This window comes from Pseudochaenichthys georgianus, chromosome 1 (assembly GCF_902827115.2).
Source record: "Pseudochaenichthys georgianus chromosome 1, fPseGeo1.2, whole genome shotgun sequence".
NCBI classification, from domain to species: domain Eukaryota; kingdom Metazoa; phylum Chordata; class Actinopteri; order Perciformes; family Channichthyidae; genus Pseudochaenichthys; species Pseudochaenichthys georgianus.
In genome coordinates this window covers 22,376,518-22,395,288 of record NC_047503.1, presented here as the reverse complement: position 1 = coordinate 22,395,288, position 18,771 = coordinate 22,376,518, and the positions used below count along the sequence as shown (strand labels likewise).

At 39.6% G+C, this 18,771-nt stretch overlaps 1 protein-coding gene across 1 annotated transcript in view; it reads left to right on the top strand.

The window, feature by feature from the left end:
* The window catches only part of prkcaa (protein kinase C, alpha, a), a 165,627-nt gene that overhangs the window by 46,544 nt on the left and 100,312 nt on the right, over positions 1 to 18,771 (top strand). Inside the window, exon 3 of the mRNA XM_034077813.2 lies at positions 13,690 to 13,772. Within this exon, the coding sequence (XP_033933704.1) occupies positions 13,690 to 13,772 (83 nt within the window). The remainder of the gene's footprint in view (positions 1 to 13,689; positions 13,773 to 18,771) is intronic.

Here is an 18,771-nt window from a genome sequence, read left to right as displayed (position 1 = left end):
CGATCTCTTGAGAGAGAGAAAACCATTTCTTCTTATCATTCCAGGCTAGTCAGCTACTGTGGCAAGCTCCACTCAGCAGTTCAATGAAGGTGCAGATATAAACTGGAACACAAAGATACTAACAATTGACAAATGTCACTCTTACAGTTACTCTCTTTCAGGGCTTACCAATTGGATACCTTTACTGGCAAAGCTTCCCTGCTTCACTATTATCTCAAACAAACAAGACCATCTCCCTCTAACACGACAGCTAGTCATGAAAGGCGGAGTGTTGTGACAGCTTGGGAAGGCAATGCCGTTATTCAGCCACCCCTGAAATCTTGGAAATGCTCTGAAAGGATGTTGCTTCTTCCATGTCAGTGAATTAAGAATGAATATCCTCGTTGTTCCAGCCAACATTTTAGTATTTTTCTGCGCTGTTGTTATGTCTTTTGTTTTTGCCTTGCATGACTGAGTTGTGTCATTACACAGTGTCCTTAGGGATGTTCAGTGTACACAATGTCCAGAAGCTGACGTGGTTAGAGAGAATCAGAGTGAGAGCTGGCACAAAGCCAGGTCAGGGTAATCCTCTGATGTGCTTTATTGGAAGTGTTGAGTTGTTTAAGAACAATTTTCCACAAAGGCCAAGTAGAGATGTGTCTCTTGCCCACTGAACCGTCCTCATGAGAGAACAAATGTTCACACTCAGAGGGCTTTTGTCCTTTTCAAGAACCTGTTCACACTGTAGAGCAAATCTGCTCTCACTGCTAAGCGGGAGTTTCCCACTTAGTTCCCCACAGTCCCGCTGGTTGGGATGGTCCAAAAGGTTTTATAGTCTGCTTTAAAATCATCCAGAGTGACGTTTGACCTCTGCTTGTTAGATGTAAATGTATGCTATGTTTTCACATGTATTGACCGCTAAGACCTCGCATGGTGAGCCAAATAATCCAGTTGTCCATTGTAGTATTGACTGTTCGTTCCAAAGGTCTTAGAGTCTCGAAAGTATTTAATTAATTATCTCATTATTGTATCCATCAATGCTCAAACCTGTTAGACCTGTCTTTCTCTGTGTTTGGATGTACATGTAACACTTGAGCAAACATCGCACACAGACGCTGCCAAAGCTGAAGAAAGATCAGCAATGGTATTCACCTGGAGCAGCCAATGGGGTTGTTTTGAGGACACTTAAGGTATTTACCAGGAAAGCAGAGCTATCGAGGCTGTAACCCTGAACTTTAATGTGATCCCTGGAGTAAGATGTTGTCTCTAGGTGTACATCTTAATTCTAGTCCGGTGCTGTTTTAGCAGTTTTGGCCCCATGTTACATTTTTTGCCACTTTTATCAGACAATTGAATTATGCATATCCCAAACATCTCCCAATGTTTGCTATCCATGTCTTAGAGGAAATGAAAACATTGATATGGATTTCTTTGTGCCTCTTGGTTGCAATGTGTGTATATTTGCACACTGCTTGTTATGTCAAAGAAGATGTTCTTTTTCAGTTGATTTGCTTGTTAGAAAAATCCATTGGATGCTTTAGAACAATGTATTATACAAACCAAGGCACCTAAGCTCTTCAAAACATGCCAGCCATGTGTGAAAAGGCTTTCTTTACCTCAAAGGAATCAGGCAGGCAATTATCATCAAACTGTTTGCAGCGATCAGGAGCATCTTGTGGAGAATCCAAGTATGTTTTTCAGACGGACACACACAGGAGTCACAGGACGTTCAGAATGCAAAACCAGTTTCCTCAGATACATGAACATCACACTGCATCCAAACCCATCTGTGTCTCGGTAAGGATCACTGAGTTCAATCAACAGGATAGATAATGAATAAAAGATCTGCACAGTAATTGCCCACCATGATTTGATTCTATCCATCCCTATACTAAGCAATTTCCTTAACGATCATTGAAGAAATCAATAAATTATCAATCTATCATTGAACCGATATATAAAACTGCACATTTTAAATTCCAAATGAGAATTTTGTTTGAATTATTGACATGGGGAATTCCTGAATCTCTTTCTATTCTAAGTGCCAGTGCACAAACCCCTTATATTGACTTCTAACCCCATCTTGTAACAACACAAAAGGCTGAAGCCTACAGATACTAATTATCAAGATGGCTGCTCTGACCTCATTGGCACATTCCAGTCACTACCTCCATATACATTTTCAAAGGTTAATATTGCAACAACAACAACAACAACAACAACAACAACAACAACAACAATACAGATACAATGACTGCCCCTTGAACAAATAATGCATACATAGTGTCTCACCAGCTTCATGCATATATAAGTACAGTCCATTTACCATTACCATTCAGTTTTATTTTAGGTTAATCTTTGTGTCATAATATTATTGTTCCACTTTTTCAAGGTGGTTTGTGTTTTCCACTTGTTAAGCAACATGTGACCTCTATTCTGAAAGCATTGTTCAAACTTGTAGTGCTGTCAAAAGGATGAAAGGCATGCTCACGAGTGCTAGCAGTTGACATTTAAAAGGAATAAGTAGAGAAATATTCACTTTAGAGAAGACCTTAACAACTATACCTCTGGCTCTCCGTCCTTCAGTTTCTGTCATACCAATTGCACAGAAGTTATCCAGTGGCTGATTTGGCTTACTGCTTACCCTATATGCCCCTCAACCCCAAATTACTCCTGTGGGGATTGCCCATATCACTGAATGTATGGAAGTCGATAAAAGCGTCTAACAAGTGACCTGTAATGTATCATTTGTGCAGGCAGCATTTGAAAGCCTTCTATTCAATGCCATCTTAACTGCTTTCCCGCATACTGTATGTTGCTATAATGTGTGCAGTTTGCATGTGACTCCTTCTCACTATTTGCAAACCATATTTGCATTTTATTTCTAGATACAGGTCATTTCTACAATCATCGATCCATGTTTCTTGAGCGGAGCATTGATATTCCAAATCCACATATAGTCTTATTATAATCGGGAGCTTTTGATAACAGATGTGACATGATTGTTTTTTTGAATACTGAACCTCACCAGCATGTTAACTCTCTAACAGCTGATTCAGGCTTCGGAGTGGGTGGTTTTCCCAGTGGAGACATTAATGTAGGAATGTTTTGCAAGGATTTGAATATGATGAGCTTGATCTTCATTTGATCATATGTATAAATGATGAAAATGATCATAAGAGATATATTTGTGGGTAAAGCAGTCAGTCCTTCTTAGATCTAGCAGTTTATGGACCAATGAACATATTTTGGAAGTTTCCCACACACTGTTAACCTCAATCTGTCACAGCCTGTCAACAGGTTACAGCCCACCAGCTGTGTCAGTGTTTTAAGATACATATACAGTACAGTGTTAAAGAAGCATTGTTGAAAGGGACTTGAGTTTCTTGTGTGCGCCTTTCCAAATGTACTTTTTCTTCATAGACCTTGGTTACATAAATGCCTGTCTGGATATCGCATAGTGCACTTAGGAAATGAAGAAAAGGCAACCAGATCAGCCTCAGACTCTGTAGCAAACACATTAAACTCTGTGGCAGAGTTCCCCTATAGTTGTTTTTAGGAGTATTTAATATTAATGCACTTATTTAATAAGTGCATATGGGCAAAGACTATCTATAATGGTGTCTAATGACCACGTAGAACCTGCATGACTCTCAGTTGGGTTGTTTGAGCTATACTGTACATCAAACTGAGTTCAGTTTAATTGCAAAGCGAATATGAACAGCGGGATCCCTGCAACTGAAGCACCATTTTACTGAATAGCCAAGAGGTATGAATGAACCAGAAAATGATTGGACATTGCTAAAAAAATCTCCCAGGACATTGAAAAACAACTCCTCGATTAAATTATTTATCAAGATGGATTCTTCGAAAAATATTTCTGCTAGATATGGTGATTATCTTTGTGAATTCATTGTTTTCCTTTTTATCTTCACTGCCTTATTTCAATATCTTCTGTTCGAAAAAAAGACAGACGCAAGAAGAATAACGCTTAGCGTAAACCATCTGACTTATGACTTAGTATAGTATAGGGTTATTACTCGATTAAATGGCCTGATTCTGTGTATATTTTCATGCGAGACTGCCATGGTATTTTCCTAGCCAGCTTTGGGGGTTTGTTTTTTAAATCTGTTTATAGAAGACAGAGTTTAATGTTTACAATGGATTCATGTATGTTGTTACTATAAAAGGTTTATTTGTAATCCTAATTGTATGAAATAGGCCTTTTTTCAAGTTACTATCAATTGAGAGTTCATTCTAATATGTTAACATAAGAAAATAATAATCTTCATTTATACAGAGAAAAACTGATTGGACCTTGAATATGGAGCATTAAATAAACGTTCCTATCTTTATGTGCAGACAGCGGAGTACTGTGCTCAGACAGATAAGAGGAGCAACATTCAGTTTGGTGCTTCAAGTGTTGCTTTGACATTAATGAAATGCATTCCTTAATTTCCTTTGACAACCTCATGTTGTCTTGTTTCCTTGGAAATTACCCTTGCTTTGTCCCATCATGCCCATTTTTCTCTTAAAATTAAGTATTTAAGGCTTGTATTTAAAGGGTATTGCAAAAGCACTCTGTTGTGCTCTGTCCCAAGTACCGATCACTGTGTTATTAGTAGAAAACTTTCTTCTCTCTTAATCTTTCTGTGTACGTGTACGCATGTGTGTGTCTGTTGGTTAGGTATACTGTAATTGGATGAAGAATTGAAGGCCAGGCCTAACCTTTACCTTCTTTTTTAAATAAGGTCCAGTCTCACAGAAAACATATTCAATGGCGCGTTATGGGGGGCACCTGTCAACGCTCAAAGTTTATGACGATGACATTGTCGTTAAACAGCCACATGGGAAACATCAATATTGCTGTGAAACTGGGCCAGGTTCCATGATACTGAAGTTTACTGAAATGTTTTTGGTGTTTACTTAAAACAAGATTGACTTTTATTTTTGTCTAAATCATTATTTACTCATGTCAAGTGGTAAATTACAAGGTTTCTTGTAACTTAACTGTTGCAGATGTGTTGCAGTTTTTTGACCACCAATCATTTTCTATCCAACTTTAGTCACTGTCAAAGTATTTATTTTAAGACCGGATTGTAAACAATGTGAGCAGCAGAAAACTCTGTCAATGTGTACTTTAGCTGCATAACCTGATGTGTACGTTGCTACACCCAGTCAGTATCTTATTACAAACGATCTAAGTAAGCTCACATATAACAAGACCTTCAAATGGGTAATTTTTTTATATTTAGTTTTAACGGACAAAATAATAGTACACTTATTTATTTTGAAGACCTTGTAATTACTGTGAAGTGACCCTCAAGTGAATTTTTCATAAATGTTTGGGATGGTATGTGGCATCTTAATAAAGCACAACTGAGAATTTTGCAGGATGAAAATATCTTAATGATCTGCTCTACTCTAGCTATGGCTGCAGAGATGGCTACATCTACAACTACAACATTCTGGTCCTCACCTACAAAGCACTCCACCATCTGGCCCCCCCTTATGTCACAAACCTTCTCACTCCTTATCAACCCCCACGGTCCCTCAGATCCACCGCAGCCGGACTCCTATCCATTCCCACATCCACACTCTGCAGCTTTGGGGACAGAGCCTTCTCCTTGGCAGCTCCGAGGCTCTGGAATTCCCTCCCCCAAGATCTCCGTGACTCTGAGTCCTTCACAGTCTTTCAGTCCCGCCTCAAACACATCTTTTCAACTCTGTCTACCCATAAGCCCCCCCCCCCCCTCTCAATCAACTTCCTCTTGACTGCCTTTTTATTTTTTTATTTTACTATACTTACTTGTTTGCCTGTCCTTGTTTGTCTACCCTCCCTCATACTGTAAAGCGTCTTTGAGTTGTGAAAAGCGCTATATAAATAAAATGCATTATTATTATTATTATTATTATTATTATTATTACATGGCGTGTTCTGTAATACAATGCTTTAACCTTTTAAAGGTCCCCTATTATACTGTTTTTCGTCAATATATTATAGGTCTCAGTTATATACAAACATGTCTCTGAAGTGTTTGGCTCGAAATACCAAACAGATCGTGCATTGTAGCATTACCCATAATCCCCTCTGTTTCAGCCCTGAATCATTTAGAAAAGCTTTATGGATGGAGTTATTACCCTCTCTGATAATAATCCAATGCAGAGGCAATAATGTAATATAAAACATTATTTTATATATATGTATATTTGTATAATCTTGAAGTTACAACCAGCCCTTTGAGTGCAACCTTAATGCTGTTGTGGCCTGCGATGAAATTGAGTTTCACACCCCTGATCTATAACAATTATTTATATATTTATATTTTCAGATATTCTGTACATTGGAACATTTAAAAAAGATATAATAGTACATTATTGTTATATAGTTGTAGTGTAATCAGCTATCACACCTAACATGGCTAAGATAGCATGCTTTTGATTTTCTATTGGTTCAAGGTTCTTTATTTGTCAAACGAACATAGCTACAGTGTAGTTATGTCGATGAAAATCCTGTGTCACAAGCTTCTCCAACAGTGCAACACAAAACACAGGTAAACAGACAAATATAGTGCAAGTAAATAGTAAATATTAAATACAAGAAGAAAATAGTTTAAAAAAGTGAAATAATGCAATAAGAGTCTTTATGCAAGTCATTGAAATATGATCTATTAGGTAATAAATAAATATGTTTTAAGTAGCAGCCAGATGAATGTTATGGATGTTGTTTCAGCAGTTCAGTTGTTTAACAGTCCGGATGCTGCGGTACCGCCTGCCAGACGGCAGCAGACAGAACAGTTTGTGGCTGGGGTGATGGGGGTCGGTCTTTTATAATCCGGAGGGATTTCTTCCTGAGCCGATGGTAGTAAAGGTCCTCCATGGATGGCAGCTCCGTCCTGGTGATGTTCTGTGCAGTTTTCACCACCCTCTGTAAAGCCTTACGGTTGAGGGCGGTGCAGCTGCCGTACCAGGCCGTGATGCAGCCAGTCAGGATACTCTCTATGGTGCACCTGTAGAAGTTGCAGAGTATCCTGGAGTCCATGTTGAACCTCCTCAGCCTGCGGAGGAAGAAGAGCCGCTGTCGAGCTGTTTTGGGGATGGTGGTAGTGTGAAGAGTCCATGTCAGGTCGTCAGTGATGTAGACCTGAGGAACCTGAAGCTGCTGACTCTCCACCGTAGTCCCATTGATGGCGATGGGGGCGTGTCCCTCTCTCTGCTGCTTCCCGTAATCCACAATCAGCTCCTTTTGTTTTGCTGACGTTGAGATGGAGGTTGTTATCCTGGCACCAAGATGTCAGGTTTTCGACCTCCTCTCTGTACGCCGTCTCATCGCCGTCGGTGATCTGGCCAATGACGGTCGTGTCGTCAGCAAACTTCACGATGGTGTTGGAGCTGTGTGTGGCCACGCAGTCGTGAGGGGCTCCGGTGTTGAGGATCAGTTTACAAGAATAAAGAAATGCTGGCATTGGAATTATTTTTCAGATCAAAAGGTGTCAGTTGCAGTCAATTTTGAATAACCATTTTTAGTGGAAAATAGATGTTTACAATGAGGCTTGCTCCTCAACAAATCTTGTTTTCAGTTGAGCAGTGTTTTCTTGGTTAAGACAACTTGATTGCCAATAAGGCTCCTTGAATGACAAGATCGCATATATAACTATATCAAGCAGCGGTTAAAAGCCCGATCCAATCCATTTCCATTTACAACTTTTCCTGCTGAGATCTATATTATTCCCGGTTTATGGTTTTCTCCTTCTTATTTTCATGGCCGTGGAGTTAGTGTTTGGTGACGGTGGTGACGATTGGTTCAGGCAATCAATGGGAGAAAATAACAACGAGGAATAATGAAAGCTTTCCAGTCTGGGAAGAGAAGCCTTTGTCAGGAGCCCCATTGGGCAGCAGGGCTTCATCTTCATATCGAAGAACTGTTGAATTAAATCACCCCCTCTTCTCATGTACTTTCTGATTTCAAGAGAGAGTCTCAGGAAATTGTTCCTATGGCCTTATGACCTTGACAATTTTTGGCAGTAATCGATATGCCGGAGTGGGAGTAGGAGTGGATCTGAGATTATATGATGGGAAGAAAAGTGTTGCAGTCTGTTGTGCTGGAAGGCATTATTGATTTGAAAACCCTTAAGCAGGTTCACTTGCTGGATAATTAATCCTACCCAGAGAGGAAGATATTTATTAGGTCGTAGGCAGACGCATATCTACATTTATCTGGCTGCAATTTACAAATTATTTATCTAATATATCATATTCCAATCACTTGTATATAGACTCTTATTGCTCTTATTGCACTATTTCACTATTTTCTTTTTTGTATTTACTTGCACTATTTTTTCAGTTTTTCTGTTTCATTGTGTTGCACTGTTAATAATAATAATAACTTGAATTTATATAGCGCCTTTCATAACCTCAAGGTTGCTTTACAAAGAAACATACAAGGACAAGACATAAAACATAAAAAAAAACATAAAACAGGGGGTAGAAATATTAGTGGAGCCTGGGACCTAAGATTTTCATCATCATAACTACACTGTAGCTATGTACGTATGACTAATAAAAGCCTTGAACCTTGAACTAACCCCTAAACCAAAAACCACAATCTAGCTGCTCGCTTTCCTCAAAGGTGATTAAGCTAGTGTCAGAGGTAGGCTAACACCTTGCAGAGTTTAAGAACAAATATCTCATCTAGCCTCCTGTCTCCTTGTACACTACACTGTGAGCTTTAATTGCTTTATATTCATTTATTAGTCACCAATGTCCTTCCTTTAATCCAATAGCTAAGAAAGAAATACCTCTAAATGAACCCTGATGATCTCATACTGTCATATTTTTGTGTTTTTCATGCTTTTCTAATGATACGCTAAGATAAATACCCGTGGCTAATCCACACCCACCATTGGTGAAATATAGGGTACATTATTCCCTGGCAGTAATGCAGTTACTATGAAGCTAGCTTGATGCCTTTGTCTGCTAATGGAGATGTTCGACTAAGATGGAGTAAGAAGTAATGTATGTGTTGCTCCAGAACTACACCACTGGGAGAACAGGAAGCTGAGCTCTAATGAGGAGCAGCATAAGACGACGAGTTTCAGCCCCCTTCATCTTTGACCTATATATCGACCCCCTTTTTTAATCTTTCTCCACCTCTGTATCTCATATTTATATCTTCTCTCTCTTTCATCACATACTCTGAATAAGTAATGGTTAATAATAACATACTGATCCCTCTGATATCTACCTCATGACATATTTTCCTAGAAGCTATCTTGAATACACTATACTGCTGGGCAAATCACAGAAGACATGATGTGAAGAAAGTGCTAGTAGTCGAAGAGCTATAGTGGCTTCAATGAGAATCAATTAAAGCTGAATAGTAATTATGGCTGAATGGATAAGGAAACTAAAACTCCACACGAAAGTTCAGACTTCATCAATAGAAACATGTCAAAGGTCGGGTTTAAGCAGTGCCGCCTTGTGTTGGTGGGAATTGGTGCTACCCAGTCCCACACTACAATGAGCTGTTTACTGTCGGATGAATTATGGAGGCACTGACTCAGGGAGATTTATGACCTCTCTGGTTTGTGGTTTGATGGTGGTATGAGTAATGGGTCATATTTCAGGTTCTGTATTGACCGTATCAACTGATAGCCCCTAGTAGGAATAAGGAAGTGAAAGGGGTCCAGTAGAGGTGGTGTGATATGCTTGTGTGTGGGGTTTGTATTGATGTGATATCATAAACACACATGAATTTGTAAGTAACCATACATTCTTTTTAACTGTATGCTAACAATAAGAAGGCTGTATTTATTTTCTGCGATGCAGATCTAGTCAAAGCTTCAGGATACATTTAAGTTTGTTTGTTTTTATCAAGTTACTGATTGTATCATCATGCTTCAAAGTTCAAGTACTGTATCTGTGTCGAGAAGCCGGATTGTTGTGATCCCTTCCTTGTGAAATATTGGCTTCAAAAACAACAACAATTCCTGGAGCTTCTGCGTGAATATTTACAACTTTATCAATGGTGCTGGAGTTAAAGGGCATTTAAAGAAACACATTCGGTGGACCTGTCAAGTTCTTTAAAAGCGTCAATGTTCAGATGTGTTGCAATCTATGTTAATAAAATATTCACAAAGACATCACCTATGATCTGAAGTTAACGTTCTGACTGCCTTTGTGCAAACTCAAAAGACGATGACACTTGAGCAGTAATCTAAACAAAACTGCTGGTATTGACTCAAGCAGCGTCTGTGACACTGTTTAAACTGGGAGTTTGACACCCACATATTAAACATAGAACAAGTGTCTACATGTTGTGATAGATCTAATTCATCAGTACATTTGTAGTCGGTATTTCTAGTACTTTCAACAAAAGTATACTTTAAAAACTGCACTGCCTTTTTATGTTTTTTTCATATAGTTTCTAGTGGGGCTTGACAATAGAGGTTTCTCAATACTCTAATTTCCCCTCATCGACTCCTTTCCTCGAGACTTAGTCCCGCCCACAGGAGATGCGAGCGGAGGACTGAGGAGGGGAACCGAGGAGAGAGGAGGGGAAGCAGCAGGCGGTTAGAGAAATGAGAACTCCTCTCCTCTGAGCGGTCATTTTAAAGAGACGTCCATTAATGATGACAGGAGGCACAGCAGCCCTCTGTCTGATGGACAGACGTGATTTATATATTTACTTTGATTCATTCACAGTGCGGTATAATGAGACAATAACAGGCTACAGATGCGGACATATACACACATATATTATTTATATAAATATATACAATTTCAGAATCAAACAAGTATGAGAGCTCACTCTCATAATAACGTAACACAATCAGAGACTGGATATATCCCCCCCTCCCCCGGTCGCTGAAATGGGGAACTGAAATTACGGGCCAAAAGTTGTATTTACAAGTAGTAAAAGTAAGCATAGCACACACACACACACACACACACACACACACACACACACACACACACACACACACACACACACACACACACACACACACACACACACACACACACACACACACACACACACACACCACACACACACACACACACACACACACACACACACACACACACACACACACACACACACACACACACACACACACACACACACACACACACACACACACACACACACACACACACACACACACCTACAACTCCTAAACCACAATCAGGCTACAGCCGTTGTGTATTTTATTATGTGAAGCACTAAATGGTCTTAGAAAAATATCGACTCTTTGTTTGTAGATATCTACTAAACTACAACAAATACAGAGAGTAATGCAGGCCTTTTATACTGAGTGATATATATTATACACACTGATCTGCTTTCTGCACAGACCTCACAGCTGTTCTCACTGTAAACATCGCGTCGCGATGAAAGCAGTTACTAAAATGCATCCGCGGAGGAGCCGTGGAGGAACCATCAGTGTCTCCTCGGTTAGAGCTCCTCCAGAGAGCCTCCTCGATGCTCGGTCCTCGATGTGCATTTAGCGAAATGAGATGTCCTTCAACATTGCGCACTGAAATCCATTTCCGGGTCACTACCGGAGGAGTCGAGGAGGGGAAATTAGAGTATTGAGAAACCTCTATTGCCAATTACCTGTTGAAAACTGATATTTCTTACAGCTGTGCTCGAGTACATATCAAAGTTATGTGGCAGAGTATGTACGCAGAATGCTAACGACACATGTCATTCTGTGGAGCAAAGTGGCTGCAAACAAATGAGCACAAATGCTGTGATATGTGTAACTGAGAACAGAACATTTCCATCCATCTTCTCCCGCTTATCCGTGGTCGGGTCGCGGGGGTAGCAGTTCCAGCAGAGAGCCCCAAACTTTCCTAACTGAGAACAGAACATTTATGAACATATAAAAGAACAGACATGCCGATTCACAAATTATTTATGCACATTTTAAACCTGATCACCAATGGCTAAGTATGTAATATAACATGCATTATCAATTATGTATAAACCTTTCTGTATCTGCAGACATTTCATTAAAATTCAATATATGAGGCCCAGCCTTAACTAGTCTTGGTGATAATGTGCAGTTTGACAAGAAAGAAAGTATGCCTTTTGTGAGTTATGACTTTTGCACAAAATAAATTGTAGTTTGAGCATTTATTAGCCACAATTCACTTAAATCAAATCGTGTTTTCCATTTTTTTTAAAACACGTTCTCAATGAGTATTACACACATGTGCTCTGCTATGGGTTTTTTATATTCACAAATATCTGTCTTTATTCATGATTTCAGGGAGGCAGCTCTGACAGGACAGATGGTGGATGGGTATTTGACTCATTTCAAAACAAGTCAAAAATAATTATAATCTTAACAGCAGCACTGTCATTACTGTGTTTGCACGTCTAAATCATAGTTTAGACATTTAGACTGAACGAGGAAACAAACAGCTATTTAATGGGTAGGAATACATAATGCATGAATGGTTTTTTTATTGTTCCAGATGATAATGGTGTAAAACAAGCAATCTCAGATGATGTTTGATTTCTGTGCCACCTTAATTCTTTAATCGTCATCTGAAAATCTTAATTCGGGGAGTTATTTTGGATTCTCTGTTGATAAAGTCTGGGTTTCTGAAAGTTTTTTTTATATGCTGTTCAATGTATTTTCTTGTTAGTATTTTAGCTTTATGATTGATAGAGGGCAAACAGATTTGTCTTTGGAGATAGGGAATGCAGAATGGAAGTCTGGTCCACTGTAACAGGGAGTGAGCCCCAATACACAGCTCTTCTTTAGTACATCTTCAGTTGGGTGGAGCTGTTTAAGAGCAATGCAGTGGAAAGACGATATGTAGGTGAACGCAAGACGGGGATACACCACACATCACTTTCCCTCACTGCTGAAACCGCAGTGAAACACTACAAACTGAAAATCAAGCAGGGTCTCTGTAAACGCATCACATCACTGATGCAACACAAACCACTAATGGAGTCTGCACAGGGTCACTCAGTGCTAAGTGAAGACTGTTGAAATCTACAAATTCAGATGCTTTCATCTCAAGCCACACAAGTGTCGGCCTGGAAAACATGAAGTCCTGGGGAGAAAGTGAAGAGTGCTCCTGTCTATCAAAAAGGAGCTGACATAGCACCTGTGTAAACACATCTATGTTTCACAAATGAGGTGGCCCTGCACAGACACAACAATGAGAATATACAGTCACACAATCAGCCCCCAGCCCGTCTTGTCTTGGTGTCAGGAGTCTCTTGAGAGCCGGTAACTGGCGCCTTCCTCCTCAGTGTGCATCTTGCCTGGCTGCAGACTGCAGTGCACCCAGTGACCTGCCACTGGCTGTGTGCTCTGACAGTTTAGTGCAGTTGTATTTAGGGGTGTAGGCCTACATGTCAGTTGTGAGGATGTGTTTGTCTGTGCTCCCTGTGCATGCAAAAGTGTGTGTAGAGTGTCTGCCTTAGCTCCTGTTGTGTCAGTGATGAGGTGGCACTGTACTTTGCAATAAGAGCAGTCAGCCTGCAGGCAGGACTGGCCATCTGGACTCATGGTAAAGAGCCTAGCCCAGATGTCAGTGTTTTCTTTTTTTCAATCCCTCTCAGTGTAATCAGATCTCTTTTTATTTTTGCTGTCTTAACATATAAATCAACTATAATACACTGTATGTTAACCATCTTGTTTTTTCTCTCCTTTGTTGTTGTCTTTCTTTCTCCCTCTGCAGTTTGCTGCTTTGTGGTCCACAAGAGGTGCCATGAATTAGTCACATTCAGCTGCCCTGGGGCAGATAAGGGGCCCGATACAGACGTAAGTAACCAAAGCCCAGCTGTTCCGTCTCACATGTTTGTCGGTGAGGACGTGCCTTTCCTGTCATTATACTCAAGTGCACATGCAGTGTCACCAATATGCAGTCAGGTCAACCAGGCCTGCCTCTTTTCTACACCCTTGCTCTTTTGGTAAGCTGTAGTGCTGCTTTGAATGATTGTTGTATTATGGAGCACTGTGGCAAAGTGGGCGGAGGAAACTGTAGTTTACTCTTCCTCGGACCCACATCACTTTACAAGTTTCAGTGTACATGACATGTTGACATGCTACATTTAACAACTTTTCTAGAGCTTGTAGAGGTAAATGTTTATCACAGCACACTGACTCGCATACAAAGCATCTTTGTTTCAGCAGTTCTCAAAAGAAGGCTTTAATATTTTAGTCTTCTAGAATCTATTGAATGAGTGCCATATACAAGTTCAATTCAGCTGACTCATGATGAACCACAGCAGCAGCGGATGGCTTATTCAATTCATCCAATGTACATGTTTCAGGGGAGTCACCGTGATTTCAATATTCCACTTAGTGAGTCACTGTCTCCAACCTCTAAAGAAATGAATGTGAGAATGTTCTCTTTCTGTAGTAATACAATCAAAGTCAGTATTCTTTCCTACAAACTAAATATATTTGAAAAGCAAGTTTTGACACAATAACATACTGACGGTGACCCCAGAAGGATAATGGAGTTCATAGTTTATCTCCCAAAAATAAATTATAATTCACTCAGCAGGATTGAGTTCATGGAAAAGTATATTGGCAGATAGACAAGCCATTAACAATGAGCTGCGTTGGCCCGGTGACTGATGGGAAATGTAGGAATGGTGGCCAAAGCCAACACACCTACATCTGTCTTGGCTGGACAGAGACACACATACTAAACACTTAACACATACACTACAAATACAATTGTATTAGTCCAAATTGACTGAGCACACTGTGGAAATACACATTTTGAATTAGCTTAGCTTTTTATGTATTTTTTATTAAAAAAGTATATGATACTGGACCATTGGTGATCATTTAAAAACGCTTTATAATGTGTTACATCTTTTGTTAAATATCATTTATGTTAATATGTATTTATATTATTATGAGTGCTCATTACAATAATGACAGTGTAAGAAACGGGTTATAAAGCATAATAGATCTGTTTATAATGCATTATAGACATAATTGATAGTGTTATCTTAATTCTTTTATTGGAATATGCCGTTCATTTTTGATAAAATCAGCCACATTCAATGGGGTCTCCCATTTGCCTCTTTATCAGCTGCTATTACATGTGCCAGCAGCCAAGGCTTACCTGCATGCTAAGTGTGAAACTCAATTGACATGCCTGTGTGCCTGCCGGGCATGCATACCCTCTCAGTGTCACAGCAGCACTGCCTGGCCTCTGTAACTGGAGATATGTCAGTGTGTCATCGAAGATCATCACCCCAGAATCTTAAAATGGAGCATGGCAGGGATGACACGGAGAGCAGAAAATAGTCTGAGCAAGGATTCTCGATTCAAGCAGGCCCTTGGGGACAGAATAATGAGCGGCTATCAAGTTTTATTGTGGGCAGGACAGTCAACTTTATTGACCTTTGATATCGGAGTGTTGCAGTTACATGTGTTTTACAATTAATGTATTGCACAGAAAACACAAGTACAAATATTAGTCAGTTAGTCGGCCAAAAGTTTTACATTCGTTCCTGTTTCATACATTAAAATACTTTCTTGAATACAAACTGCAAAGTTCTACTTTCTCCAATGAAGAATATTGTATCTGTTAATGTTAATATGAGTTTCTCACGCAGACCAGCACTAGTATTCTTGCTGCGGTCAAACAGATGTAATGAAGCCTTTACTTTAATGCCATATGTCATTGCCACACGCTTAGACCTAAGGAGAAGTCATACTACAGCATATACTGATCCAACATACTAACACATACCTCGCAGAAGTTATTTGAATTGAAATCCTTTATTGTCATTTTACAGGTACGAAATTAAATAAAGCAGGTCAGTGCATGTCTACATATCAACAAGCAAGAATAAAGAAAAGCAAAACTAATGTGTAGAGATCTAATCCGACTAGAGCAGACTTCCCTTAAAATACCAGTGGTAAATTATTCTCAGCCTTTCGTTAATGCGGGCACTCTGTGTGCTATTATGACATTAATTAATGTGATCAAATGGTCTCCACAAACCTAATATATTTTAAGAATATGTGAATATATTAACACCTGCCATATAAGAATATTAGCTCCCTTTTTAATATACATTTTTGTCCACTTAGCAGTTCTGTTGCCACGGGCAACCACACATATTTAATGGCTTGGTGCCTCCCTGGCGTGCGATCCAGGAAGGCAATAACTCCCATGGCCAACAAATATCCTGAAGATCTGCAGTATCCCAGGCTACCTGCATTTCGTGACTGTATGTTATAACTACCCTATTGTAAGAGATAAAGTGTTCACAAGATGCAGATCTTTTTCAGTAGCAATCTCATCATGGGCAGCTAGCCTTAGTTTGACGTGACAAGATTACCATGAATACATTGCTCCTTGAAGCCTGAGGGTGTTGTTTCAAAGGCCGGGTGGCTGCAGTTATGCACAAACTCGCATGGAAGATTTCACATGTCATTTCTCTGCATAGTCGGTCTAGTAGTTGTACAGAGCACATTCAGTGGTGCCGTTTGAGATTCACTTTGAGGTTCACTTTGAGTGCCATCTTTCTAGGAGAGAACTAACACTTGAATCAATCTGTTTGGTCACAGGCATGCTGCTCAAACCACTAGATTAAAGCATCTCATGACCAATTTGACATTGTTTTCTAAATGTTCATGCACATTGGTAAAAAGGGTACTTGGTAAAAAATATTGTATGCAGAATTTTCAGATTTATGAGAATCATTGAATTACCATATTAAAAAGTCTGCCGTTTTCCTCTAGACACCATCAAACAACATCAAACACCACTGTGCGTTTTGGTTGTTATAAGCAAAGTATACATTAAATACATTTGTGAGAATGAAAACATTATTTTGTTAATGTATTAAGATCATTATAACAATTACTTAATGATCTGGTCAAATGAAATTAGTTTAAACATTGAACCACTATTATCACAATTGGACCTTTTTAAAGGGATCACTTGTTGAGTTAGTAATAGTATAACTGAGAAAGCACATTCCATGCTAGTGTCAATTAGTCTGATTAAAGCACTTACTTTAACAAATTGTTTTCGTTTGACTGCCTTGTGTAACATTACCAGCAGGTCGAGTAAGTTCAGTGCTTTACAGGACAAGACCATCAATAATGCAAAAGCTTCCCGTTTCACTACAGGGGCTCAGCAGATGAAACTAAGAGGTTTGATGTGCTTGCATTTACGTGGGTGTGTGGCTGCTGCATCATTGATGTCCACTTAACCAGTGCAACACATATGACCCTGGGCAATCTGCTAGTCTGTGCACTGATTTCCTCTCTGATCACACACAAACACAATTAAAAACACACACACACACACACAGACACACACTCCCCTTGGGGGCTGTTCAGTGCACAGATATCTGTAACAGAGTTAAGCAGTAGCACAGTGCCTTTTCTGTCTCCTCTACACACACAACTGACCTGAGGGTGACGTGGCAGCCTGGCAGAGCTCACACAGACACACAGAAAATGCCCTTCTTCTTCTACTTCTTCACAATATCAACCAGCGTAATGGTATCAAAAGCAGAGCCTCTAAATCACTTGGTGGAAGGGATGCAGGTATAAGGTATAAGCAGGCCTTCAGTTATTCTGAGAGAAATCAGCGGCGTTATATTATTGAGTTATGCTATAGGCAGAACTGTTCTAATATTTAAAAGCACAAATCTCAAAGGTGGAGATGTTTTTTGGCAGACTCTAGAAGGTGTTTTGTTGACATGGGTTGGGATGCACACCATCTTTTTATATATACTCTTCTTGGAAATTGAAAACAATATTAAACTTGAGTGTGCTGAAATTACATCATCTGTGACACAGGCATCTTGGGCACATCTGTTTTTTAAAGTCCATTTCCTTCTACCAAGAGTGTAGGTCATTTCCTACAAACAGGCATGTGCAGGCCCACTGGTGTAAAGAAGTTTTATACAATTATGAAATATTTTCAGACTTTTTTCTAGCTCTCACTTTTTTATCTCACTTTTTTTTTATATAAGCCTAGTCCATAAATACACAGGTAATTTTGAACACTGGTTTATTCCTTCAAAATACCGACCATACAAGCATGTTCACATTGAACTTCATCCAGATGTCAAGGCCAGTGGGCAGGCTCACACACACACACACACACACACACACACACACACACACACACACACACACACACACACACACACACACACACACACACACACACACACACACACACACACACACACACACACACACACACACACACACACACACACACACACACACACACACACACACACACACACACACACACACACACACACACACACACACACACACACACTCACTCATTGGTGACCTTAGCTACAGGGTCTGTGCCTTGACAGTGTTGAATAATGTAGCAGTATAGTGACATCCATTTGCATTCGGGTGTTAATGTTCCTTTACACAATGGAAGAGCTGTACATTTATTTGTAAACCTAAACAGCACATCATAGACACAACCCTCCCATCTATAATGGTGCACACTATTACGTTACAATGCAAAAACACTGATATCCCTGTCTACAGTCAACAATTAAACACAGCTTCTAAAAAAATCTAAAATCTTGAGAAAAATCCCAAAACGCTATCTTAATACCATTTGCACGTAGACTACACCTTTCAGTTTGTGTTTAGGTCCATGTTTGCTTGCTTGAGCACCCTAAAAGGAAGTGCTAACCACTGTGTAAACCAAGGTGCAGCAATTCAATAATTCAGATCAATAGAATTGAGCAGTCCTTTTTAATGATCGCCTGCATGTCTATCAAGCAGTTTATGCCTG